This window comes from Mus caroli, unplaced genomic scaffold (assembly GCF_978045245.1).
Source record: "Mus caroli unplaced genomic scaffold, Mus_caroli_1 scaffold_5, whole genome shotgun sequence".
Lineage (NCBI taxonomy): Eukaryota > Metazoa > Chordata > Mammalia > Rodentia > Muridae > Mus > Mus caroli.
This window is the reverse complement of record NW_028227260.1, coordinates 138,663,150-138,689,664: the sequence shown is the minus strand read 5'-3', so window position 1 is coordinate 138,689,664 and position 26,515 is coordinate 138,663,150. Positions and strand designations below refer to the sequence as shown.

Here is a 26,515-nt window from a genome sequence, read left to right as displayed (position 1 = left end):
TTATAACGTTACATACATTTGGTAAATAAGCTTTCTAGGCCTGGGGTAATAAATTACCACAAAGTAGATGGCTTTTAGAATAATAGGGATTTAGTCTCCGTTCTGGTGGCTAGAAATCCAAAACCAGCCTGTCTGAACCCTCTAAAAGGTTTTAGAGGGGATTCCATTCTTCTTTTGTTTCTGGTAGCATTCCTTGATTTGTTTAATTGGTATATTACCCAGACACTGGCTCCTCCTACTCTTCTCAAAAATCTCCTCCACCTTTATCTAGTAAAGATATTGACTACCAGACTTTAAAGTCCACCCAGACCTTCATGATCATCATTACCTAGTCCTCTTCCTCTTCTTCCTCCCCTTCTTCCTCCTGATCCTTAATAAAGCTGCAAAACTTCTTTCTCTAGACATTTACACATCTATAAATTCTGGAAATTAGGATGTGGTCATTCAACCCACTAACATGTTTCTGGGCTTCTTATAAAACCATATAGAACATATTTTCATAAGCAGACTTGTAAAGTGTGAACATATTACTTATACTCTGTCATTTGATGGTATGGTCTTTTTAAGTGTGTTTTTTTTAAATACATTTTTATTAGATATTTTCTTCATTTACATTTCAAATGTTATCCCCAAAGTCCCCTATACCCTCTCCCCGCCCTGCTCCCCAACCCACCCACTCCCACTTCCTGGCCCTGGCATACCCCTGTACTGGGGCATATGATCTTCGCAAGACCAAGGGCCTCTCCTCCCATTGATGGCCAAATAGGCCATCCTCTGCTACATATGCAACTAGAGACAGTTCTGGGGGGTACTGGTTAGTTCAAATTGTTGATCTTCCTATAGGGTTGCTGACCCCTTTAGCTCCTTGGTTACTTTCTCAAGCTCCTCCATGGGGAGCCCTGTGTTCCATCCTATAGATGACTGTGAACATCCACTTCTGTATTTGCCAAAGCCTCACTAGAGAGAGCTATATCAGGGTCCTTTCAGCAAAATCTTGCTGACATATGCAATAGTGTCTGGGTTTGGTGGTTGTATATGGGATGGATCCCCAGGTGGGGCAGTCTCTGGATGGTTCTTTCTTCTGTCTCAGCTCCGAACTTTGTCTCTGTAACTCCTTCCATGGATATTTTGTTCCCCATTCTAAGAAAGAACAAAGTATCCACATATTGGTCTTCCTTCTTCTTGAGTTTCATGTGTTTTGTAAATTGTATCTTGGGTAGTCTAAGTTTCTGGGCTACTATCCACTTATCAATGAGTACATATCTGAGTGCATAACATCATGTGTGTTCTTTTGTGATTGGGTTATCTCAGGATGATATCCTCCAGATGCATCCATTTGCCTAAGAATTTTATAAATTCATTGTTTTTAATTGCTGAGTAGTACTCCATTATGTAAATGTACCACATTTTCTGTATCCATTCCTCTGTTGAGGGGCATCTGGGTTCTTTCCAGCTTCTGGCTATTATAAATAAGGCTGCTATGAACATAGCGGAGCATGTGTCTTTATTACCAGTTGGAACTTCTTCTGGGTATATGCCCAGGAGAGGTATTGCTGGATCTTCGGTAGTACTATTTCTAATTTTCTGAGGAACTGTCAGACTGTTTTCCAGAGTGGTTGTACAAGCTTGCAATCCCACCAGCAATGGAGGAGTGTTCCTCTTTCTCCACATCCTCACCAGCATCTGCTATCACCTGAATTTTTGATCTTAGCCATTCTGACTGGTGTGAGGTGAAATCTCAGGGTTGTTTTGATTTGCATTTCCCTGATGATTAAGGATGTTGAACACTTTTTCAGGTGCTTCTCAGCCCTTCGGTATTCCTCAGTTGAGAATTCTTTGTTTAGCTCTGTACCCCATCTTTTAGTAGGGTTATTTGATTTTTTTGGAGTCCATCTCCTTGAGTTCCTTATATATATTGGGTATTAGTCCCCGCACAGGGGAAAAATTCCTGAACAGAACACCAATGGCTTGTGCTGTAAAATCAAGAATCAACAAATGAGACCTCATAAAATTGCAAAGCTTCTGTAAGGCAAAAGACTGTCAATAAGGCAGAAAAGGCTATCAACAGATTGGGAAAGGATCTTTACCAATCCTAAATCAGATAGGGGACTAATAGCTAATATATATAAGTGTGATTTTGTAATCACTTAATATGTTTTATAACGAGGAGATGACTAGAGAGATGACTCAGCAGTTTAAAGCACTTACTGTTCTTGTGGAGGAATTGAGTTCAATTCTCAGCATGAACATAGCAGCTCACAACAACCTGTAATTCAGTTTCAAGGGATCAGATACCCTTTTTTTCCTCTGTGGGAACCAGGCATGTGGTACATATACATTTATGGAGGCACTCATGTACATAAAAATAAACCTTTTTTTAAAAAAAGAACATCACTTGGAGCTATTGTCAGTTATTTAGCTCTAGTTGTCGTCTCCAGATCTAAGATATGATTTACAGTACTACCTTTCCCCAAAGACAAAAGTTATAAACTGTCACTGCTACTTAACTACTGACTCATTAAAGGTACTCTAGTAATCCTTTAATAAAATGGATTGTAGTGTTTAGCAAAATGATGATTTGCTCTCTCTTAATCACTCAGAACACTGAACTCTATGCAAAACATGGTAAACAGATATGTTTGTGACCTCTTATCCACTTATGGGAAGCATTATGTAGTAAATCATCAGTTTTTGTTTGCTTTAACTTTCTCCCTGTGCATCACCCAATTAATTTTAATTGGCCCGGATTCTTAGTAAGATCATTTTGTTGCCACCTGACAACCTTTGTGTTTAGTGTAGACTTATCCCATGCTGTGCCCTAAAAATATTTTCCTAAGTGAAACTGACAGACATTTTAAGTTGTCCCTACAAAGTAGGAAATGGGATTAGCTCTTCCTCATTTAAATGGCACCATTTGATTATGTGATAGTTTGGCTTTATACTCCGTAAAAATGACCTAAGTCTAAACGTGACTGTAGCCCCTAAGAATTCATTGCTTTATTGGATCATACTATGTACGTCTACTGTCTTTTCTTTTTTTTTATTATTCTTTAATCTTTTATTACAGTCCAATTGTTATCCTCTTCATGGTCTGCCCTCCAACCTTTCCCCATACCATACCTCCTCCCCCATCTCAAAGAGAATGTCCCCACTCCCCCACCCCACAAGACCTTCCCACTCCCTAGGGCCTCCAGTCTCTTGAGGGTTAAGGTGCATCTTCTATGAATGAACACAGACCCGGATGTCCTCTACTGTATGTGTGTTGGGGGCCTCATATCAGCTGGTGTAAGCTATCTGTTTGGTAGTCCAGCATTTGAAAGATCTCAGGGGTCCAGATTAATTAACACTGCTGGTCCTCCTATAGGATCGTCCTTCTCAAATTCTTTCAGCCTTCCCTAATTCAACAACAGGGGTTAGCTGCTTCTGTCCATTGATTGGGTGCACATATCTGCATCTGACTCTTTCAGTTGCTTGTTGGGTCTTTCGGAGGGCAGTCATGATAGACCCCTTTTTGTGAGCACTCCATAGCCTCAGTAATAGTATCAGGCCTTGGGATCTCCCCTTGAGCTGGATCCCACTTTGGTCCTGTCATTGGACCTCCTTTCCCTTGGGATCTTCTCCATTTTTGTCCTTGCAATTCTTTTAGACAGGAACAATTCTGTATCAGAATTTTTAACTGTGAGATGGCAACCCCATCCCTCCACTTGATGTCTTCTCTTTCTACTGGAGGTGGACTCTACAGTTTCCCTGTTGAGCATTTCATCTAAGGTCCCTTGTTTTGAGTCCTGAGAGTCTCTCACCTCCCAGGTCTGGTGCATTCTAGAGGATCCTCCATCTCCTACCTCCCGAGGTTGCCTGTTTCCATTCTTTCTGCTGGCCCTCAGGGTTTCACTCCTGCCCCCCCCCCCCATACCTGATCATGTTCCTCTTTTCCCCTCCCTGTCTCCTCCTACCTAGGTCCCTCCCTCCCTCTGCCCTCCATAATTGCTTTCTTCTCTCTCCCGAGTGGGATTGAGGTGTCCTCACTTGAGCCCTTCAGCTTGTTAACCTTCTTGAGTTCTGTGGATTGTATCCTGCTGATTCTGTGCTTTTATTGGATCATACTATGTACTTCCACTTTCATGTTTCACAGGACTTGGACATTTTCCTTTAAGAGACTTGATAGGCATTAAAGACTAAAACTTGCTTGATAGCATCTCTTCCCTTAATCTTCTAGAAATCTAGGTACATTTATCCTAGCCCTATTAAGTGGTATGATTTTTCATAGAAGACATTGTGAAGCATAGCCTGATGTATATATGCTTTTATGTAAAAATGTGATTCCTTATTGCTTAGATGTTAATTGGACATTTATTATCAAAATCATTGCCATGTTAGCTTAAGAATTTGTTATACCTTTTTGTTCTTTCGGTGTTGAGGCAGAATTTCAAAGTTGGCTTCCATAAATATTTATATCATGTTTCCTGACTAATTTACATGAGTCCAAACTATAATTATGTATATTAATCATTGCCCTACCTCCAACATTTGAACTTCTCAGCTAGATTTCTCTGAAAGAGATGGAGTTTAAATCCTCATTAGGAGTCTGTGCCTGCCACAATGTACTTATCCTTCTCACTCTTGAGTAATTCATTGATAGTGAAAAATACTGATCAGCTGGCTAAGATAAAGTTCTGAGTATAAAGATAAGTAGAACAAAATTATCAACTTTCCAAAGTGTAATGTATCTCTGTGTGCACATGCATGTGGTCATGTGTGCATGTGAGTAAAAAATGTACATCTGGTGGAGAAAGAAACATAGCAAATAAAGCATAGAATATGACACAGCTGAAAGGCTATGCATGATAATTCATGTCTGTAATACTAGGCAGTTGAGGCAGAATAACCACAAGTCTGCGACCAGCCTGGGCTACAGTCTTAAACCCTGCTTTATAAAAAAACCAAACAACAGAATGGAAGCATGGATATTTAGCTCAGTGACAGAACATTCATCTGGCAGGTATGAAGCCCAGGGCTGAATCTCCATCACCACAGGAGGGAAAAGTTTAAACATCTTAAAAATATCAGAGAGATTAAGTAAACAAAAACAAATTAGAAAGTAGACGTTCTCAAGAATATAGCTAGTAAGGTAGATCTCACTAATATCTATGAGACTGTATTTTGGTACTACACATAATAAAGAATACACTCAGTGCCTTAAAAATACATATCCAGAAGAAGATCAGATATTTTCATAAAATATCAATGATTTCCATTAAATAGGAAACAAGCAAATGTAACAATTTGAGAATATTACAAAAATAAACTATACTAACATAATAGCCTTGAAAACTAGTAAGACATCTGAAAAAATCCAATAAGATTCTGTCTGAACTGAGTAGCCAGATTATTACCATTAAACATTTAACAGCATACATGCCTGATATTATAGAATATGAACATAGTATTATTTATTTGATATTCTTCCCAAAAATCCCAGTTATCAGGACACACTCTAAAATATTTGCAACTCCAAAATATTCTCTGTCAGTCATGAAAGACAAGGAAAGATTGAGAAGTTGTCACAGATTAGAAAATACCAAGGAGGAATACAGGATCCCAGGTTGAACTCCAAAACAGAAAGCCACCAAGGAAAATGGGTAAAAATTGACTAGTGTATAGATTAAACAGTGGTATTTTGTAAAGTTAATCTCTTTGTTTAGGAGTCAATATAGCAACTCAGGCCTGTAATTCCAGCATTTATGAGACTCAGGCAGGAGGATTCCTGTAAGTTCTAGATCAATCTGAGTTACAGTGAGATCTTGTTTCAAAACTGAATCAAAAATTTTCTGGTTTAGGTAAATTTGTTCTGAGGCCAGGTGTGGTGGCACATGCCCTTTGTTCCATCACTGAGAACTAGAGGAAGGAGGGTCTCTTAGTTTGAGACTAACTTGGTCTGCATAGCAAGTGCCAAGTTAGCCCAGAATATGAAATAAGACCTTCTTTCAAAACAAAACAAACAAAATTTAGAACAATTTACCAAGGTCATTTAAGATATTATTAGTATGTGAAACTACCTGAAGGATATATTAAGAATGTGGTACCATATTTAATGTTTCTGTAAGTGTATATTTATTTCTAAGTAACATTTTAAGTAAGGTAATACCTAAGCTATCAGCAGCTATTTGTTACTTTAATTGAGTTGAGGGTTGTTTCTTTTACTTAAAAAGAAAAATCTCTTGGAATAACCTGTATTGTTTATTTAAATTCAATGAGCCAATAACAACAACAACATTATTATTATTATTATTATTACTATTATTATTATTATGGAAGGACTCCTACCCTTTATTAAATCCAGAAGAGCTGGCTTTCCTCTTCCTGTGTCAAATCTTCCCAGACATAAATTGACCTACTCATTTAGGGATCAGGAAATGTTTGTCTTATTGGAAATGCATGGTGAGAAGGAATGATAATTTTTAAAAAGAGAACATTAAACAGTATCTGTTTCATAGCTATTTTAAAGTATATGCATTGTTTCTCCTCAGGTATTCCGAAAGGACCTCATCAGTGCCATGAAAATTCCTGACTCTCACCATGTTAATCCTGACAGCTATTACCTCTTTACTGACACATGGAAAGAAGAATGGGAAAAAGGAGTCCAAGTACCAGCCAATCCAGACTCTGTTCCAACACCGTCTCTCAGGTACTGGCATGTTTACAACTTTGACTTAGGAAAAGAGCTCTCTTGGGTTTTTTGTTCTTTTGGTTTTTTGGTTTTTTTTTTTCCCTTGGGGAGAAACTTAAGAGTGTGTATACATTTCTAACATGTGAAGTTAATTTAACTCACAGGTATACCACATCATGATTGATGAATAAATTCCAGCTCATATATCTAAGAGATTCATAAGATGAAATGTTTTGAAGTACAATCTAAAATTAGGAAAAGGTCTTAGACACCAAGATTTCCATATATGACTCAGCCATCAGTAGCATTTATTAGTCTTTGAAAAGATAACTTTCCCATAGGAAATTACTTCAATATAACTGGAGCCTCATTAGTGATGGTACTAGTAACTGGCCAAAACATATAGCTTCTAAAACAGAAACTACATGACCTTGTTAAGGTAGAAAGACATCGATTTTTTGTGAAAAAGAGTTTTCATTTCAGAGGAAATATTAAACTCTGCAAGAGTAGCGCTGGCTGGGTGTGGTGGCGCACGCCTTTAATCCCAACACTTGAGAGGCAAAGGCAGGCGAATTTCTGAGTTCGAGGCCAGCCGCCTGGCCTATAGAGTGAGTTCCAGGACAGCTGCCAGGGCTACACAGAGAAACCCTGTCTCAAAAAAAACCAGAAAACAAACAAACAAAAAAGAGTAGTGCTGGTTTTAGAAACCATTTTGTCCTACTGATTTTGCTGTTTCCAGTGCTTTACCTAAGTCTTACAAGTAAGATGTTCAGTATAAGTTTGAATGAATGTAAGAATGAATAAATAGAAGACACAGCTCCAAATAAAGTGCTGGTAGAACATGTTAGTTCTACTATGAGAAAGTATAAATCTTTTTTGCCTTTTTTTTTTTTTTTTTTTTTTTTTTTTTTGGTTTTTCGAGACAGGGTTTCTCTGTGTAGCCTTGGCTGTCCTGGAACTCACTTTGTAGACCAGGCTGGCCTCGAACTCAGAAATCCGCCTGCCTCTGCCTCCTGAGTGCTGGGATTAAAGGTGTGCGCCACCACCGCCCGGCTCTTTTTTGCCTTTTAAAAATAGTATTTTATTAATTCTTTGAGAATTTTATACAATGTACCTTGATCATATTAATATCTCCTCTCCTAACTCCTCCAGAATCCTGCCACCCCTACCCTATCCACTCAGTCTGATATTCCTTCCTTCCTTTCTTTCTTCTTTCTTTCTTTCTTTGTTTCTTTCTTTCTTATTGTATATTTATTTCTACCACTTAATTAGTTCCCCTCCCCCTTTTTGAGATAGCATCTCACTGTATAACCTAGGCAGGCCTTTAACTCATTATATAGCACAAAATAACTTCAAGTTACAGTTCTTCTGCCTCAGTCCTGTGAGTACTAGGATCACAAACATGTCACCAGGCCCAATATATGTTAGTTGCTTAAAGGGTAGAGAAAGTATCTTTAATTTATCTGCTCTTTCACCAGATTCATAGTCCTATTTATGCTCTAGAAGTGCTTACTGAATCACTTCTAATAATGTAGGCCAAGGTAGCCACACACTCTGTTAAGGAAAGCTTCCAAACCCTTTTTTGTTTTTAACACACATTCCAAGCTTCACTTGCTTATTATTGATACCATCTCCCATCTCCTAAAAAGAAGAACATCAGGAATGAAAAAAGTCATATTTTCGTGTCTTTGTTATTATTTTGTCCTTTTATTCATTTTTATATCCCAACTGCAGTTTCCCCTCCTTCCTCTCTTCCAACTCCCTCCTCCCAATTCCCTTCTACCTGCCTCTATACACTCCTACATTTCTCTTCAGAAAATGGCAGGCTTCCCATGAATATCAACCAGCTATAGCATATCAAGTTGCAGTAAGACTAGGCACCTCCTCTCCTATTAGGGCTAGGCAACCCAGTGGGAGGAAAAGGTCCTAAAGCTCTCAATGTTCGGAGCCCCACATGAAAACCAAGCTACACAACTGTAACATACGTGCAGAGGGCCTAGGTCAGACCCATGCAGTGGGTTGGTGGTTCAGTCTCTGTGGCCCACTGTGATCCCAGGTTAGATGATTCTGTGGATATCCTTGTCCCCTCTGGCTCCTACAGTCTTTCCTCTTTCTTTCTCTTTCGCAGGATTCCCCAAGGTCCAGAATATCATTAGGAGTCGTTTCGTTGCCTTTTTTTTTTTTTTTTGCTATTTATGTTTCGTTCTATTGTGGGTCTCTGAGTTCTTCAGCCTCTGGGTCCTGGGCTCCATCCTATGAGCATGGGAGATCTTTCCATCTTCTGATACTTTCAATTTCCTTCTTCAAGGACTAGAAGTTGTTTGAAGGTCTTTTACTGTCTCATACATATATACACAGACACACACATATACACAGACACACACACACATATATATACATATACACATATACATATATGTGTGTATGTGTATATGTATGTGTGTGTGTGTAAACAAACCTTGGTGCTATTTATCCCATTAACACTCCAAATTGAAACACCTCAGTTGATGTTTGGTATTGATGTTAAATCAGTATATAAAATATACTTTATGGAAGTGAGTTTAATTTGTGGGTTAGGTGGAAAATGTCCCATGTACTACTTTAAATATTGTATCTATCTGATAGTAGCACAATAAAATTTAGAGTCTGACAGTTAGCTTCCTCTCACAATTAGAGATACATACTCCAAATGAAATGACTCCTAATGATATTCTGCTATACTCATAGATAGGTGTCTAGCCCAATTGTTATCAGAGGGGCTTCACCTAGCATCTGATAGAAACAGATGCAGAGAGACCCATAGACAAACATTAGGTAGAGCTTGGGGAATCCTGCGAAAGAGAAAGAAAGAGGAAAGACTGTAGGAGCCAGAGGGGACAAGGATACCGTAAGAACATCATCCACAGAATCATCTAACCTGGGATCACAGTGGGCCACAGAGACTGAACCACCAACCCACTGCATGGGTCTGACCTAGGCCCTCTGCACGTATGTTACAGTTGTGTAGCTTGGTTTTCATGTGGGGCTCCGAACACTGGGAACAGTCTCTGATTCTTTTGTCTGCTTTTGGGACCCTTTCCTCCTTCTGGCTTGCCTTGTCCAGCCTTCATACAAGGGGAAGTTCCTAGCCTTATTGCAACCTTGATATGTCATGTTTGAGTTATATCCCTGGGAGGCCTGACCTTTTCTGAAGGAAAACAGTAATGAGTTGATTGGGAAAAGTGGAGGGAAGAGACTGGGAGGAGTAGAGGGGGATAGGACACTGTGGTTGGGATGTAATATATGAGAGAAGAATAAAAATGATATCAAAGAGAAAAAGTAAATTTTGAAAATTAGGATACATTCTATCCCTCTTCAGAAGAGATTATATAAAATGATGTTAATTCTTTTAAATTGGTTTTTATTTTTAATTATGTGAGGGAGAGAGAATGAGTGTATGTGTTTACACAGGCAGGTACCTGTGGAGGCCAGAATCATCGGATCTCTTGTAGCTGAAGATAACATGTGGTAGTGATCTGCCCTGCCTGATGGATGCTAGTAACCAAACTTGGATTTTTTTTTTTTTTTGCAAGAGCAGTTACACTCTTTTAACTGCTGAGCCATCTCTTTAACCTCAGTTCTTATTTAAATGTTTGATAGAATTCTCTAGTAAAATATGCTAAATCTAGACACTGCTCTTTTGTTGTTTGGTATCTTATCTATAAATTTAATCTTTCATAGTTATCTTGTTCATATTGGTGAGTTTTAGTACTTGGGTGCTTTAAAGGGTTAGTTGTTTTATCTAAGTTGTCAAATTTATGTGTATGTATATATTCATACTTTTCTCTCTGTAACTGTCATATCAGTCTTATCCAGGCTTTCATTTGTACAAGTAAGTAGATAAACTTCTCCCTATGAATTCTCTCTCATTAAGTACAACTAAAAGTCATAAGCAGCTTGTAAAACACAAACTTCTTTAAAAGATGAAAAGAAGGTGACAGGATCTACTGTTGTTGATACCTTTGAAACAACACAGCTGTGTTTCTTGAATTTTCTTTTTGCGTCCAGATTCTGGAGAAAGTGGCAACCAAGAAGCACCTATGATTTAAAAAAAAAAAAAAAAAAAAGTAGGAAAAGCTCACTCTTCCTAGTGACTGGGAAAGGGACTGCCAATCAAATCAGAAATCTTACAGTTTGTTCATCTCCAGCCAAACTTTATGAAACACCCTTTGGGCTATCATTCTACCCTCTTCTCTAGCACAAATGCAATAAAGAGCTTAGACTTTATCTTAACCCTACAGTGGTGATTCAGCCTGTTTAGGGTTGTATCAGAAGACTTAATGGGCAAACAATATTCTCATTTTTACCTGAAAATAATGATTCCTCCTTTCCTAGTTGTGTCAGTCAAGGCCATTCAGTCATTCTTACTAATTTTAATGAAGGAGGTATCAGTGAAGGTCTAGTAGGAGCCAGAACTTCTAGCCACACCCCATAAGTAACAGAAAATCCCTGCCATAGAGAGTAAGTGGTAACCTACAGCTTCTTGGCAATAATAAGACATTGTCTTCCACCCCAACTCTGATGACCAATCATAGTAGTTTTCTAGGAAACCAGCCAAAACTAAAGGTTTAAATAAGATCTCTGGTTTTATAATTACCCAGATATCTAGGTTTCAATAAGAAATGACTCATCAAGAGTGTTCCAAGGCAGCTGGGGCAGTAGCACAATGGTAGAATCCTTGCCTAGGCTCTGAATTTGATTCTCAGTAATAACATAGATGTACACATACATACACATGGAATGGTTAAACAGTAAATATTCTAAGAGATAAAAAGGTTTTTGAGACATCCTTGGGATCATCCTATAACCCATATTTAATTTCTATATACAGGAGATCTTGACTCTACTTTCAAAATACATAGAAATTTTATGTATTAAGTTGAAAGGAAAATGCCCCTTAATGATGCATATCTACACAAGCCTTCCTTTTAACTTTACTGCAGTATTTGGGCATCTGGGCCTCCTGGACCTCCAACTACTTCCCCTACCCCATAACTTTCCACATCATTCCCTTTCCATTATAGGCTACAGAATTCTACCACTCATGATTTTGATTATGGAAATTGAGTGTGTACAATGTATAAAGCATTTTCATACATGTTATTTGAAGTTTAAAGATGGTCCCTAGTATTTCCATTATAAGTTTCAGTGTTTATAGTAAATTGCCCCCAAACTTAGTAACTCAGAGCAATTAGACTCAAAATTTGAACGTCACACAGTAAGTAGCTGGGGATCAGGAATAGAAACCTTTTAAAGGCCTTTTTACAAATGTGCCTGTGTCCTTAGTCTGGCATGACATGAGAATTACATTTGACTTGACTGCTTCATCGTCTGACAATTCAGCACAGTCATATTCCTTATAGGCTCCAGGCACAAGACACATGACTCTGAATTGTACCTGACAGCCAGGTGAAGGCTGCACTCCTTTTTATGACCCAGCTTGCAGTGCTCATGATATTATCTCTGCTGTTTCAAACCATCATAGGCCACTTTCTATTGAAAGGGGAGAGAAATAATCTTTATAACTTGAAGACTAGAGTCACATTGTAAAAGAATATGTGAAATTTAGAAAATGTCATTATGTCATGTAAGTGCAACTGTCTTATCCATTAAGTAACAGAAACTTTGGAAGAATAGGTCATCACAAAGTAACAAGATTAACAAGGGGCATTTGGAGAGAGTATACCTAAACATATATTTATGAAGTCAGGGGTTGTGATTCACTCCTATAAATCCAGCACTTGGAAAGCAAAGACAGAAGGATCAACATGAGTTCAGGGATAGCCTGGACTTCATGGTGAGTTTATAGAGTTGAGACTATCTCAAAAAAAAAAAGACATTTTTATGAGAGACTTAGTTAATAGCTAATTTTAAGATACTCATTTCAAATCTTTTTAAACTGTATAATACTGTGATACTTATAGTTTCTATTGTTCACAAATAATTCTAGACACTCACTAGGAAACAGCATATTCTCTACCTTTCAAATATTGAGATCAATTAGTCCCTGAGTGGCCACTGTCAATAAGCTACTTTGGGAGGCTTTAGGTCAAAAAAGAATAGTAGTAGTAGTTTCATTTTCAATGAATCCTCAGTGGCACAGCAGAGTCCACTTGGACCTGACTTAGTATTGTTCCAGCCACTCTGATATATATGTCTGAAGAACAAGTGAATAAACCTTTCCCTAGACCTATGGTTGTGGGTCCTTTAACAAAAGTTCATCATCGGGCTGGTGAGATGGTTCAGCGGTTAAGAGCACTGACTGCTCTTCTGAAGGTCCTGAGTTCAAATCCCAGCAACCACATGGTGGCTCACAACCATCTGTAATGAGATCTGACGCTCTCTTCTGGAGTGTCTGAAGACAACTACAGTGTACTTACATATAATAAATCAATCAATCAATCAATCAATCTTTAAAAAAAAGTTCATCATCTTAGAAAGCTATTGAAACATTCAGTTATACTAAAGGGTCTAAATTTAAATTTACGCTTACCTTATCCTGACAGAACTACTTAGATCTCTAGGTTTGTGAACATGAGCTGTTTTGGTCAGTGTTCTGATGCCATTGATAATGTCTCTATATGTCCAAAGAAAATCATAGAAGGATTATCTCAGGCTTTCCTCTTTAGGAAAGCAGTAGTTTTTAACCTGTGAGTCGTAATCCCCCTTAGAGGTCACATATCAGATACTTATGATTCATAGCAAAATTAGTTATGAAGTAGCAAATAAAAAGTTTTATGGTTGGTAGTCACTACATATGGAACTTTATTAAATAGTCTCAGTATTAAAAAGGTTGAGAAACACTGCTCTAAAGCTATACTAGTCACACACATAAAACAAAAAGATATTCTTTTTAAAAATTTTTTATTAGATATTTTCTTTATATACATTTCAAATTTCAAATGCTATCCCGAAAGTTCCCTATACCCTCCCCATCGCCCTACTCGCCTGTCCACCCACTCCCGCTTCTTGGCCCTGGCGTTCCCCTGTACTGGGGCATATAAAGTTTGCAATACCAAGGAGCCTCTCTTCCCAATGATGGCCGACTAGGCCATCTTTTGATGCATATGCAGCTAGAGACACGAGCTCTGGGGGTACTGGTTGGTTCATATTGTTGTTCCACCTATAGGGTTGCAGACCCCTTCAACTCCTTGGGTGCTTTCTCTAGATTCTCCATTGGGGGCCCTGTGTACCATCAAAAAGATACTCTTAAGTGTGTCTTGATAACCAGATGTTGTGTGTGTGTCTATGTAAATGAAGCTGTTTCTAAAAAGGCCTAAGCTAGAGATACTAACACACAGCCCTTGGGAGGCTGAAGCAGGGAACATAGCAAGAACTTGTCTCAAGGGCTGGAGAGATCGCTCAGCGGTTAAGAGCAATGACTGTTCTTCTAGAGGTCCCATTTTCAAATCCCAGCAACCACATGGTGGCTCACAACCATCTGTAATGGGATTGGATGCCTGCCCTCTTCTGGTGTTTCTGAAGACAGCCACAGTGTACTCATATAAATAAAAATAAATTTTAAAAATCTAACAACAACAACAAAAAAGAACCTATCTCAAAAAAAATCCTCTAGGCATGGTAGCACATGCCTTTAAATCCAGTATTCAGGAAGCAGAGGCAGGAGGCGCTCTATGACTTGGAGATGAGCATGATCTACATAGCAAATTCTAGAATAAAATCCAAAATAAAATAAAATCCCAAAGTAACATTTCTACAGATCTTCTCTAAGTTCAGCAACTTCTTGTAAATTTGCATGACCTTTTTACCCATGAGTTTTCTTGGATTTGGTGTTACTGTTTCACTCCTCAGATTCAGACTTTAGTTCACTATATTTAATGAAAGGTGACTGAGATGATATCACCATTCTAATTATCATTATGCTAAACTTTGCATCGAAATATGATATACACTCGTAAAATGTAGAATGCATAATTGTATACCTGAATGAATTTTCCTGAATTAAACATATTCATTTAACTGCCACTCAGATCAAGAAATAGAACATTACCAACACCCCAGAAGCCTTTCTTCTGCTCCCTGCCAGTAACTGACCTCCCTCACCGTAGGTAACAGTTTTGCCAGTTTTCGAACTTCATACAAATAGAACCCTATAGTATGTATTCATTTGAGATTGGATTGTTCTGTTCATCATTATGCTTGTGAGATCCATCCATGCCATTGCATGTAGTAGTTCATTAAGTTTTCACTCATACATCATATTTCATTGTGTGAATATGCCACAGTTTATTTATCCATTCACCCTCAGTAGGCATTTAGGTTGCTTCCAGCAATTGCAGAAACTAAACCTTTTTACTTATCTTTCATGTCTGTGAATTTTTATTAAATATATACCTAGGAGTAGATTTGCTAGGTCAAGGACATCTGTCTGTTCATATTGAATATATACCTTATAACTATAACATCTGCTGATAAAAGTGGCTTATATCAGTTCATGCCCAAGCCAGCAGCATAATAATAGGTCTATTTGCTTCAGCTTCTTACCATCACTTAGACCTTCATAGACTAGTTTTGTGTCCGTCTTTTAAATATTAGCCATTTTAATAGATAACAGTGATTTTGATTATGATTTAAATATCTGTGATAACTAATAAGATTGAGGCCCTTTAAATTCTTTATTTGCCATAATGTAGCCTTATTTGTGAAGTATCTGCTTAAGTCTTTCCCCTAGTTTTTAATTGGAGTATTTTTCTTTTCCAAATTGATTTGTTAGACTTTAATATACATTATAGATATAAGCCCTTTGTTGCCTATCTTTAGTTGCAAATATCATCTACCCCATGAATTGCTTTTTTTCTCTCTTTTAATAACCATAGTTTTAGTACGTGTATTTTTTCAGTCTTTTCCTTTTATGTTTGATGACATTTGTGTTTGATTTAAAATACCTTTGCCTACTCTGATGTTATAAATGTATTCTCCTTTGTGTTCTTCCAGAAGCTTTTTAAACATAACCTTCATTCAAGAAAGATTATAATGTACATTTTCCTTGTATAATTTCAAGTACTTGAAATGAATCATTAGCTATAATGTCTTTTTTAAAGAAAAAGACATATCTTGGGGAAAAAATCAAATATTCTATAATTGCTTTGTAAGGCCATGTACCAAAGAGGTGCAGTATATTTGATCTTGAAGTCTCTGGAGAGCATGTGTTTTTCCTTTTCATTTGGAAACAGGCCTCTGGATACAGTTCCCAAAAGTTTAGCTTCAATTAATGTTTAAAGTTTGCATTTTCCTCAAATATTTACTGCTTTTGGCTTCGAATCTCCATATTATATAAAAATTTAGATGTACAAATATATAGTTATTAACTTTATTCAAAATAAATTATTTGGAATCATGGGCTTTGGGAAGAATGCTTAGAAGAAAATAAATATGCTCTCTACACTTACATGATCAACTATATATTACATGTATTGATATGCTTGATAACCCTTCTACATATATAATGACTCTATAATTAAATTAACTCTCAAATCCTTCCAGAGGAATGGTTTTCATTATTTTATAATAACACGAGTCAGCCTCCCCCCCCCCTCTAAATAACTCTGTTCTTTAAAATTGCCAGGAAATAATAATCCAGATTTCCTCCTAGTTGTATTTTTCTGATGCCTCATCTGTTAAACCATCAATTGTAGAATAAGTTGTGGGCTTGAATTTTTGTTTCATTTTTTTCCTTTGATTGGTTTTCTTGCCTTGGTTTCTTGAATATCAAGAGCACTATAGATTTTCTCAAGCTCACTGCAAAAGTTGATGCAACAGTAGGAATCTTTCATTCCATCATGTTGCCCTGGCTCAGACCTGTGGCTGCTCTCATATGTGTTAGGAATGCCTTGAGTTTTGTGGAAGTCTATGATCTTTTTGCTTTAACTCAATTGCATAATGAAAATAATAAGAATATAGCAATCGCTAATGTTACCAAAACCTGATTTTATCATATATCATACTAAATATTTTATTTCATATAAGCATAATAATCTTACCAGTTTGGTATTATTTTATTAACTTATTATTGTTGTCTACTTTTTTGCAGCAAAATATAACCTTATCTAAATTGAGTAATTTTTCAAGACCACTTGACAAATTAATGGCAAAAAAGGCCCCAAAATTATGCTTGTATATATCTAAAACCTGTACTTTGCACTACTATCTATGGAAGAAAATCATGGGTTTTCCTGAGGCATATTAATGCTACCTTTGTGAAGATAATACTTATTACCAGATTTTTTTCCTTCTAAATATACTTGGTGACTATTGGACCAAGAACACACAATACATTAACACTTCTTAGAACAAATGGTAGTAGGGTCTCAGATATGTGGAGGTAAATGAAGCATATCATTATCATTCAATAAGTTCACAGCAGATGATGAAACTGAATTTGCAGAAAGGGATCTGCCATATCTCCCAAAGTACAAAGCAGAGCATGCACCCCAGAATCCAAAGTCGTTTGGTGTATCCTGTCAGCATCTGAAATCTGTCATTTTGTTAATTGTTGCCAATGTTTGCTTTTCTAGGATTTTATCTGAAAAAGTAAAGGAGATGCTTTTTGTCCGGCCCCGGAAATATATCCGTTGCTCCAGCCCAGAGTCTGCAGAACCTGGCTATATCAATACCCTGGAGCTAGCAGCATCTACATGCCGCTATGACCTAGATGACATGGATATCTTCTGGCTTCAGGAACTCAATGAAGATCTTGGAGAAATGGGTAAGCTATTTTCTTTATAAGTAAGTTGTGCTTTGACTTCAGTGGATTTTTTTAAGTTGTTAAAGCACTGCAAAACTTGCTTTTGTCTTGCTTTCCTTTCTTATCCACCCTTTCACTTACTATTTTTGACCAAATGAGGCATTTATTCAAGTGCATAAAATATAGTAGTGTTTTATCTATATCAATTTTAATCTATGTTAAAATAGAATAATAAAATTTAAATGACCTTTCCTTAGTTCAATGTAATAGTACAGATATGGGTGGCACATAAATTTCATGAAGTTGTTTCATATTGTTAAATGTTAGTGTGGTGATGGTTGACTAAACTTCTGTGAAAAGAATACTAAAACCTGTTCTTGAATTAGTCCTGAAAAGCATTCTTATTAATGAGCAGGGCCACAGGTTGAGGTGTGTCTTCCAGATGTTGGAGAAAAGGTCTATCTACAGCACTTAACAGCACCCACTACAAGTGATGTTACTCTGATCATCCTTTAATAGAAGGCTTCTAGTTTTGTTGCCCAGAATTAAATGGAAAAATATCTCCAAAGCAGTTCTTAGTTTTAAACTCAGTTTTAAGTTTTCTGTGTTGAAGCTAGTATATGAATATATACTAAAAAAAGTTAAAATTATATTAAATCTTCTTTGGCGTGGTAATGACAGTTATTCTGCCAAAAACATAATCTTAGTTTTGGCTCTTAAAAACTTAGTGTGTGCCAGGCGTGGTGGTGCACACCTTTAATCCCAGCACTTGGGAGGCAGAGGCAGGCAGATTTCTGAGTTCCAGGCCAGCCTGGTCTACAAAGTGAGTTCCAGGACAGCCACGGCTATACATAGAAACCCTGTCTCAGACAAAAACAAAAACAAAAAACCCTTAGTATGTTCTGTTTTTTATTTACCCTCTAAGAAGAGTTTCAGGTGGCCAATTAAGAGTGTAAATCACAGAGAAGGCAATAAAAGAGTGGCAAAGACAGAGTATGACAACCTAATGAAAGTACCTCAGTGTGTGGTTTTGCATGCATATAGAATTCATAGATAACAATCATCACAATGCTTCCTTTGATTAAAAAAACTGCCCTATAAGTTTAATGCTTTACAATTAATACTCTTTGGATGAGCATTTTACTTTTTTTTTTTAATGGAACAGTTTGATTTACAGTAAAAAAAAAATGGACATTCAGCACAGAAAATGCAAATATTTACCTCAGATATATTATTTCCCTAATATTAACATATTACTTTGCTGTGGTATATTTACCATGATGAAGAAACCAGCACAGGTACCATCACTGTTAACTGATGTCCCAGACTTTATTGGGCTTTCCATTTTTTCTCTACTGATATTTTCTGGTATAGGATCCTATCCAGGACACCACATTTCATTTAATCTTAGAAGAGCTGTTTTGTGTGTGTAGGGGTGAAGCCTCATGGGATTTTTTCCCTATCTACTTTAGCATATCTGTTTGTGTCATCCTTGTTCAGTTCATCTTTAGGCACTCATATTGGTGAGATTTTATAGGTGTAGCTTCTGACATCACTAGGAGACACAGCCTCATAGCAAACTTCCTGGTCTTCTGGTTCCTACGATCATTATGTTCCCTCTGGGGTGTGTTTTGTAGATATATAGCCATTGAAGCTGAGCTCTACAACTCTGCATTTTGATTGCTTATGGTTTTCTGTAGTGGTCTCTATTTAAAAGATAAGTTCTCTCGATGAAGGGTGGAGACTGCACTTACTTGTAGGTATAAGGACAAATGTTTAGAATATAATTAGAGATTGTGCTGGTTTAGTAAAATAGTGGTTGTAGGTTCTCCTTCAATATCCATGACTTTGCTTGCACTAGCTAAATTTCCAGTACCATTTATAGTTTCCCTCTTGTAAATAGAGCTATTGGTTACCTCCATGACATGCATACCACTACTGTACACTTAGGTGATTGTGCCATATTCAACCCTATACAAAGAAATACAGGCAACTAGGGAATGCTGAGAGCAAGAGAAATAGACATTTCCAGGGAAGAGTACCGTCACTAGTTATCCAGTAACAAATGATTAGCCCTGAAAACATGCATACAAGTTTCATTATACAGACTAAGTGATGTGTGTGTGTGTGTGTACATACGCATGGAGCAATAATTAGTGAAACGAAAGAGATCATGAATTTGAAGAACATGAAAGGGTATATGAGAAGATTTGGAGGGAGAAAGGGGAAGCAAGTATTGTTGTGAATATATTATGATCTTAAAAATAATCAAAAAAGTATTTGTTTCTTTAAACTGTAGTTTTTAAGTTTTTTTAGATGTATTCATTTTATTTTATGTATATGAGAGTTTTGCCTCTGACTTAGATATATTTTCTATTTCTGTGATGAAACACCATGACCAAAAGCAAGTTGGGGAGGAAAGAGTTTATTTGGCTTACACTTCCACATGGCTGTTCATCACTGAAGGAAGTCAGGACAAACAAGAGGCAAACCTTCTGTTTGCCTAGAGACAGGAGCTGAGGCAAAGACCATGGAGAAATTCTGCTTACCGGCTTGCTTCCTCTCTTCAATGACTCTAGCTTGTGTCAAGATAACATGTAAATCCAGCCATTATGTGTGTACTCCATACATGCCTGATGTCTGCAAAGGCCAGAAGGCATCACATCCCTTAGAACTGGAGTTGTGAATCATTGTGAGCCACCATGTAGCTGCTGGGGCTTAATCCTGAGTCCTCTGGAAGAACAACTGCTCTACACCACTGATCTAGACCCCTTAGAAGAGATTTTTAGGAGGTTTGCCTTGTGTCGAGTTTTTCCTTAGAATTAATGGTATTGTAGTCACACAGTTTAGAGCTTACAATAAACCTTTAAAAATATTAAATTAAGCATTTTTGCTCAAATCAAAGAATTTTAAGTGTGTATGCTGACTACATACTGGGTACCATACTAAACAATGAGCAAAATAGCCCATTCTCACAAGGTAATAATTCGGTATTCTTATTTTATATATAAGAACAAAGCTTACATAGCTAATAGGAGATAAAGTTAGAATTTGAATCCAAATTCTCATAAGTAGACACCATAACTCTGCTTTTTAAAATTAGCTTACAAGGTAGCTAGTTTATTACATTTTCATACATACTTAATTTTGGTTGACCCTGTCCCCAGTCCCTCATCTCCCCACTTCCCATCCGTGCTTAAACCCTTTCATTCTGAGTATTCCCCCTTCTGTTTGCAAATCACATACATTCTTTTACCTTTCCCACACCTCTCTCTAAGACCATTTTTTTTATAAATTTCATTTTTATTTATGGCTTGATAAAGTCGTTTATATGTACTATATTGTTATAATTCATTAATCAGTTATGCATTTGTTTAGGCAGATTCCATTTCCTTGCTATTGTCAATAGAGCAGCAATTTAAAAAAAACATGAATTACAAATATCTATGTACAGGATACAGAGTTCTTTGGGTACCTACCCAGCCTAGACACTAACTCTCTGTTCCTATCTATCCCTCTATGTAGGGATAGATACACACAAATATATACATATATGTGTGTAGCTAAGTATATGCATATATGAATGTATGTATGTATGATTCTTTGACTGAAAAATAAGCCTGATAAAATGTTTTGCTTCATAAGTAGATAAAAAGGTAGTTTATACAGATTTGAAAGTATTTATGATGACTAATTTTGAAAATTATACTTGTGTGTGTCTATGTGTGTGTGTGCATGTGTACATGCAAAAATCACTGGTCTCTTAGGAGAACTGGGTTTTTACCAACATCAACCATTTGAATCTTTCAGTTGGGTTAAATATGGAAAGTGAGGGAAAAAATAAAAGTATAAAAAGAAAAAGGAATAAAGAAAAGAGTGATTCCAGAATTACATTTTTATGAATGCTAATAGGTTTCTAGTACTACTTGTTATTGAAAATGGTATTAGATTTTTTTTTAAAAATCAGGTTTTAAAAACAGTATTTCATATATATATTCCTAAATACATATTTACCTAGAATTTTCTTCCATTAGTATATTATCATATGAAAAACTCCTGGTATAATTATTAGGTGTTCTTAGTGAAGTTAATTTGTTAATAATGTTATTTGTGTTCAAAGAAGAAATTTAATATGCTACAAATTAAAGTGTTCAAAATTACAGCTGTTCATAAAAGTCTTATAGTAGTAGGAATAGAAGAAAATAGATTGGGTTTTTAGCAGGAGATGGACAAGGATTTATTTTTTTTTCAATTTTATATTTTTCTGTGCAGGTTATGGCCCAATTGATGAGACTCTTATGGAAAAGACAATAGAAGTTCTGGAACGCCACTGCCATGAAAATATGAACCATGCTATTGAAACAGTGGAAGGGCTAGGAATAGAATATGATGAAGATGTGATCTGTGATGTGTGCCGGTCTCCAGACAGTGAAGAAGGGAATGATATGGTATTCTGTGATAAGTGTAACGTCTGTGTACATCAGGTTAGTCCAAATGGAGAGCATCTCCTCATACAAGGTCAACACTAGTGTCAAAGTCAGAAGATAACATTTAGGCATTGGTTCTTCTAGTGTTGGGGTTCGGGGATTAACTCAGATTATCAGGCTTGGCTCAAGTGCCCTTACCTGATCAACAGTCAGATTTTTAAAATTTCATTAATTATTTATTTCTAACACCCATATGTAAATGTCTTACATTTAAAGATGAAAAATAAAAATTAGGCTCTGTTTTTTTTAGTACTCTCTCTAGAAACACTACTTCTTATGATCTCTAAGCTGCTTCACCTATACCCAAGAGACTAAACCTAGGTCTTTATTATGTCACATTATGTCCAGACCATTGAGATTGTCTAATTTGATTCACTCAGGAAGTCCCTATACTTCTTGCCTAGGAGACTCTCCTCTGCATTTAAGATATTCTCTGCCTTAGAATCTCTAGGACATCATCACTGACCCATGATCTGTAATCTATATATAGAAGGCAAAGAGTTCTTATTTTAGTACCCAGGGCCTTCCCTTATAGTATATAGGCCTTCCCTTATAGTATATAGTATATATACTATTCAAAGAAACCTAGGTCAACCCTACCTTTAGAGACCACAGGTGTCTGGGACTCTAAAGGACTGTCTTAATGCCTTATTTTTTACAGACAATGTAAGCAAAGGTTAAGTGACTTTACCCAAGTTATTTGACATCCTTTCTAACACATACTAATAATGATTAATAATGACATATTAATAATAATAGTGTTAGTGATGTCAGCACTCATTTCAACTCCTGTCCATATCTATGTTCTGTGCTCTGGTGAAACAAGGTCACTTGATGTATAGTGATGAATATTGTTAATACTATCCTGTCTCCATTTTATATCCATGTCTGAATTTAAAAATCTCTTCTAAGAGCTAAAGATGGTTCAGTTGATGAAATATTTGCTGCCAAAGCATGAGAACCTGAGTTCCCAAAATACATGTAGAGAACTGAGCCCAGGTCTGCAGAGGCAGAGACAAGAAGTTCCCTGGTACTTGCTAAATCAGCCTAGCTAAATCAGCCAGCCAGCCTAGCTAAATCAAGTTTCATGTCCCTTGAGAGACCCTGGTTCAGTAAACAAGATGGAGAACCATTAAGGAAGAAGATATTTAGCACTAACTTCTGACCTCCACACACATGTACAAGCACTCATGTACATGTGAACATAGCCATACACAATCTTGTCTTCTACCTCACATTATCAAAATGTACTTATCTTCCAAGCTGTAGTTCATGTTCGTTCTTGATTTATACTTAACTGAGTTTTTATTTGTCTGAATATGTTATATGTTTTATTGATACTATTTATTTAACAAATACTGTATAACACTAAATACCATCCATGAGCCAGGGCTGTGCTGCATTATGGTGACACACTAATTAAGAGCCAGATACGCTTTCTGCCCCTCCCCCAGGTAGACCATGGTGTAATGACTAAAAAGAAACTGTCAGTTTACCATAGTGTCCAGGAACTTTTATAGATTATAAATCCATGCTGCTGTGGTAATACATGGAAATGATAAAGGTAAAAAACAACTTTCAGCAGGTAACATTCAACGCTGAATCTTAGTGGCTGAAAACTGATGTCAGTATATCGAGAAAGGCTCAGACTATGTTAATGGCAAGTAGTCAAGAGTGGGTAAAATATGTTAGAATCATGCATCTATGAGTATTTGAAGAACGGAGGAAAAGCAAGGAAGCCAGGGATAGGAAAGGAAAAAAGGCACACATGTGAAGCATCTTCTGACAAACTAAAAAACTTCTGATTTATTCCATCAACTATAAAAGGATATTTATATTCTAGAAGGATAATTTTGGTCAAAACTAATAGAATAATGAGCCTGCATAACATAGGAGATAGAAAACAACCAAGACTTAAGACTTTTCCAGGCCACCTAACCTTAACCTTAACTTTTCCTATTGTAGATAGAACTCAAAATTTTTTGTCACCAATTACCTTAATCATTGTTCTATTGTTGGGAAGAGGCAACTATTATGAAAGAAAGCATTAATTGCTTGCAATTTCAGAGGTTTATTCTTATTAACATCATGGCAGGAAGCATGTTGGCATGCTGGCAAGCATTTGAGCAGTAGCTAAAGAGTGGTATCCTGATCTGTAGGCAGAGAGAAAGAGAGAGGGAGAAAAAGAGAGAAAGACACACACACACTCTCTCTCTAGGCATAGCATGGACTTTTGAAACCTCAAAGCCCACCCCAGTGACTTACTTCCTCCAACAAGGCTACACCTTCTAATCCTTCTATCCTTTATTTTTTCATTCATTTATTTATTCACTGTATTTATGTTTTTATTCAGTTTATTTAATCACAGCTCCCTCCCTTCTCTCCTCCCACTCCCACCCTCCCACTCCCATTTTCCCCTGTCATGTCACCTCCCTGCAACCCCCCACCATACCAATACACCCTGGCATATCAAGTCTCAATCAGCAGGACTAACTGCATCCTCTTCCACTGATGCAAGGCAATCCAGCTAGGGGAAAGGGATCAGACAGGCAACAGAGTTTGAGTCAGAGACAGCCCCCACTGCAATTGTTCAGGGACCTACATGAAGACCAAGCTGCACATCTGCTACATTCAAACTACCCTACCAATTTAGCCTTTTTCTTCATTTAGTTGTATCTTTAAAAAGGTAAATTTGGAAATGTTATCTTCATTGTATCAATTATTGCCATTGTAATATATTTTCAATAGAAATAAAAATCTTTTATGACTTAACTATGAACTTAAAGTATCAGATAATACACACCCATAAGTCCTCTCATACATTTAATTCCAAAATTATAATTTTCTGATGATTTCCCTTTTATCTGAAATTCTAAACCAGAACTGATTTGGAAACAATACCAAAACTTAGCTAATATAAGGTTGTTTATAGTCTTTACCCATTTTATTCAAATACTCATATTTTTATAGAAATACTAACACATATGGTTTTGTCCCTGGTCCCATTGGGCTTATATAATAACTTTCCTAAGATCTGAACAGTTTTGAACTTCATAATGTTTCTTACTAAAGAGGTCTTAGATAATGATTGAATCTATGGTAGGCTTGAAGGAAATAAGACAGAGGTCATCTTTATATATTTTCCATGTTTGTCTTTTACAATTAGGGGAAAATATCAAAGAATTATATTCAGGTTCCTTGACGTAACTGTAACGTAATAATCCTCCCCCCCACACACACACACACCCAAATTATGGCATTTGTTTTAGAAATATACCAGGTCACTATAAATGATACCTCTCTCACACATTGGCAATAGCATTTGACTGGGCCTTGCAGACTATAAACTGATATATGTGAATGCTAAGAATTTGTTACAATATGAAATTTCATAAAAAGACCTTCTTCCAAACTGGGCGTGGCAGTACACTTGAGGCAGGAGGTTTGTGAGTTTGAAGGACCAATCTGGGATGAACATATCTGTCTCATAAAAAAAGCTCCCAGGAAACATGAATAAAATACTGAGATTCTTATAAAGTAGATGTAATTTGGATCATAAATAACTACTTAGGTTAGAGCTCCCTCTGTTGACTGTAAAGTCACTTAAATAATAATTTAAAAATTTGTTTACTCTCTAAAAGAATAGTGGCATATTGGCATCTGGATTGTTTAAGTATAATTTACCTTTTTTACTCCACCATATCATGTTCATTGTTCTTCAGTGTCAACTATACATTCGCACTTCAGAAGTTTGTATTACTAGACTTTAGATTTTAAAATCATACAACTTTTTTCTTTAAAACTATGTGAAAGTTAAAACCATTCCAATTCCTTTTTGTGTATATATCCATAGTCTACTTCTTTGTATAGATATTGAATACTTAGTATCAGAAATACTTAAGACTTTGCCAACTGTGTATAATCTCTATTGTGTGTTGTCTCCTCCCCCCATTTAGAACTCTTTAAAATGTGAAAAAAGCATTCTAAGTTTGTTAGCCTTATAAAACAGGTCTTAAGCAGTAGCCAACACCTAGTTTAGATGATGGTGAATAAATGAGATAAGAACAGGAAAAATCCCTAGAGAATTTTACTGAGAAGAATCTGACAACTAAATAGAGGAAGGGTGAAAGCTGTGAAGAATGAATAAACAAATTTAGAAATAAATTCATCCTAGAATAGTGTGACAAGGAGTTGGATAGAGTAATAGTGGTGAGGATGGGGATGGAAAAGCAGTTCAGCCTCTGGGACTCAATGTAAGAAGTAAGTGCAAGCACCAAGAGTCAGTGGATGAAGGTAAGTAAGTAAAAGTCCAGGGATTTGGTCTGGAAGATAAAAAAGGAAAGAAAGTTTGGCAATGGATGGTTATAATTCTTAGTGAATCTCACCTAAGTGTGAATCTCATGGAACTCACAAAAATTTTGAAACTGCTAGGTTGAATCAGTTGATGGTATAGGTAGGGTATATTTAACTATGTGAGGAACCTAAAGGCAACTAGGTTTCTTCTGAAATAGAGTTGAGCAATAAAGAGGGTCAAATGGACAAAATCGAAGATGGGGACAGTCTAGAATAATTCCTAAGTAATCTTCCATCTCTGTGAGTTATCATTTATTTTCCAGT

At 36.6% G+C, this 26,515-nt stretch overlaps 1 protein-coding gene across 5 annotated transcripts in view; it reads left to right on the top strand.

The window, feature by feature from the left end:
- The window catches only part of Jade3 (jade family PHD finger 3), an 88,611-nt gene that overhangs the window by 39,981 nt on the left and 22,115 nt on the right, over positions 1-26,515 (top strand). For 4 of the 5 annotated variants that reach the window (XM_029473174.1, XM_085838245.1, XM_029473171.2 and 1 more), the window contains 4 exons: positions 6,528-6,685; positions 14,698-14,775; positions 17,242-17,432; positions 21,684-21,895. In XM_029473174.1, the coding sequence (XP_029329034.1) occupies positions 6,528-6,685; positions 14,698-14,775; positions 17,242-17,432; positions 21,684-21,895 (639 nt within the window). The remainder of the gene's footprint in view (positions 1-6,527; positions 6,686-14,697; positions 14,776-17,241; positions 17,433-21,683; positions 21,896-26,515) is intronic. The other variant, XM_021153960.2, reaches the window with a different exon arrangement.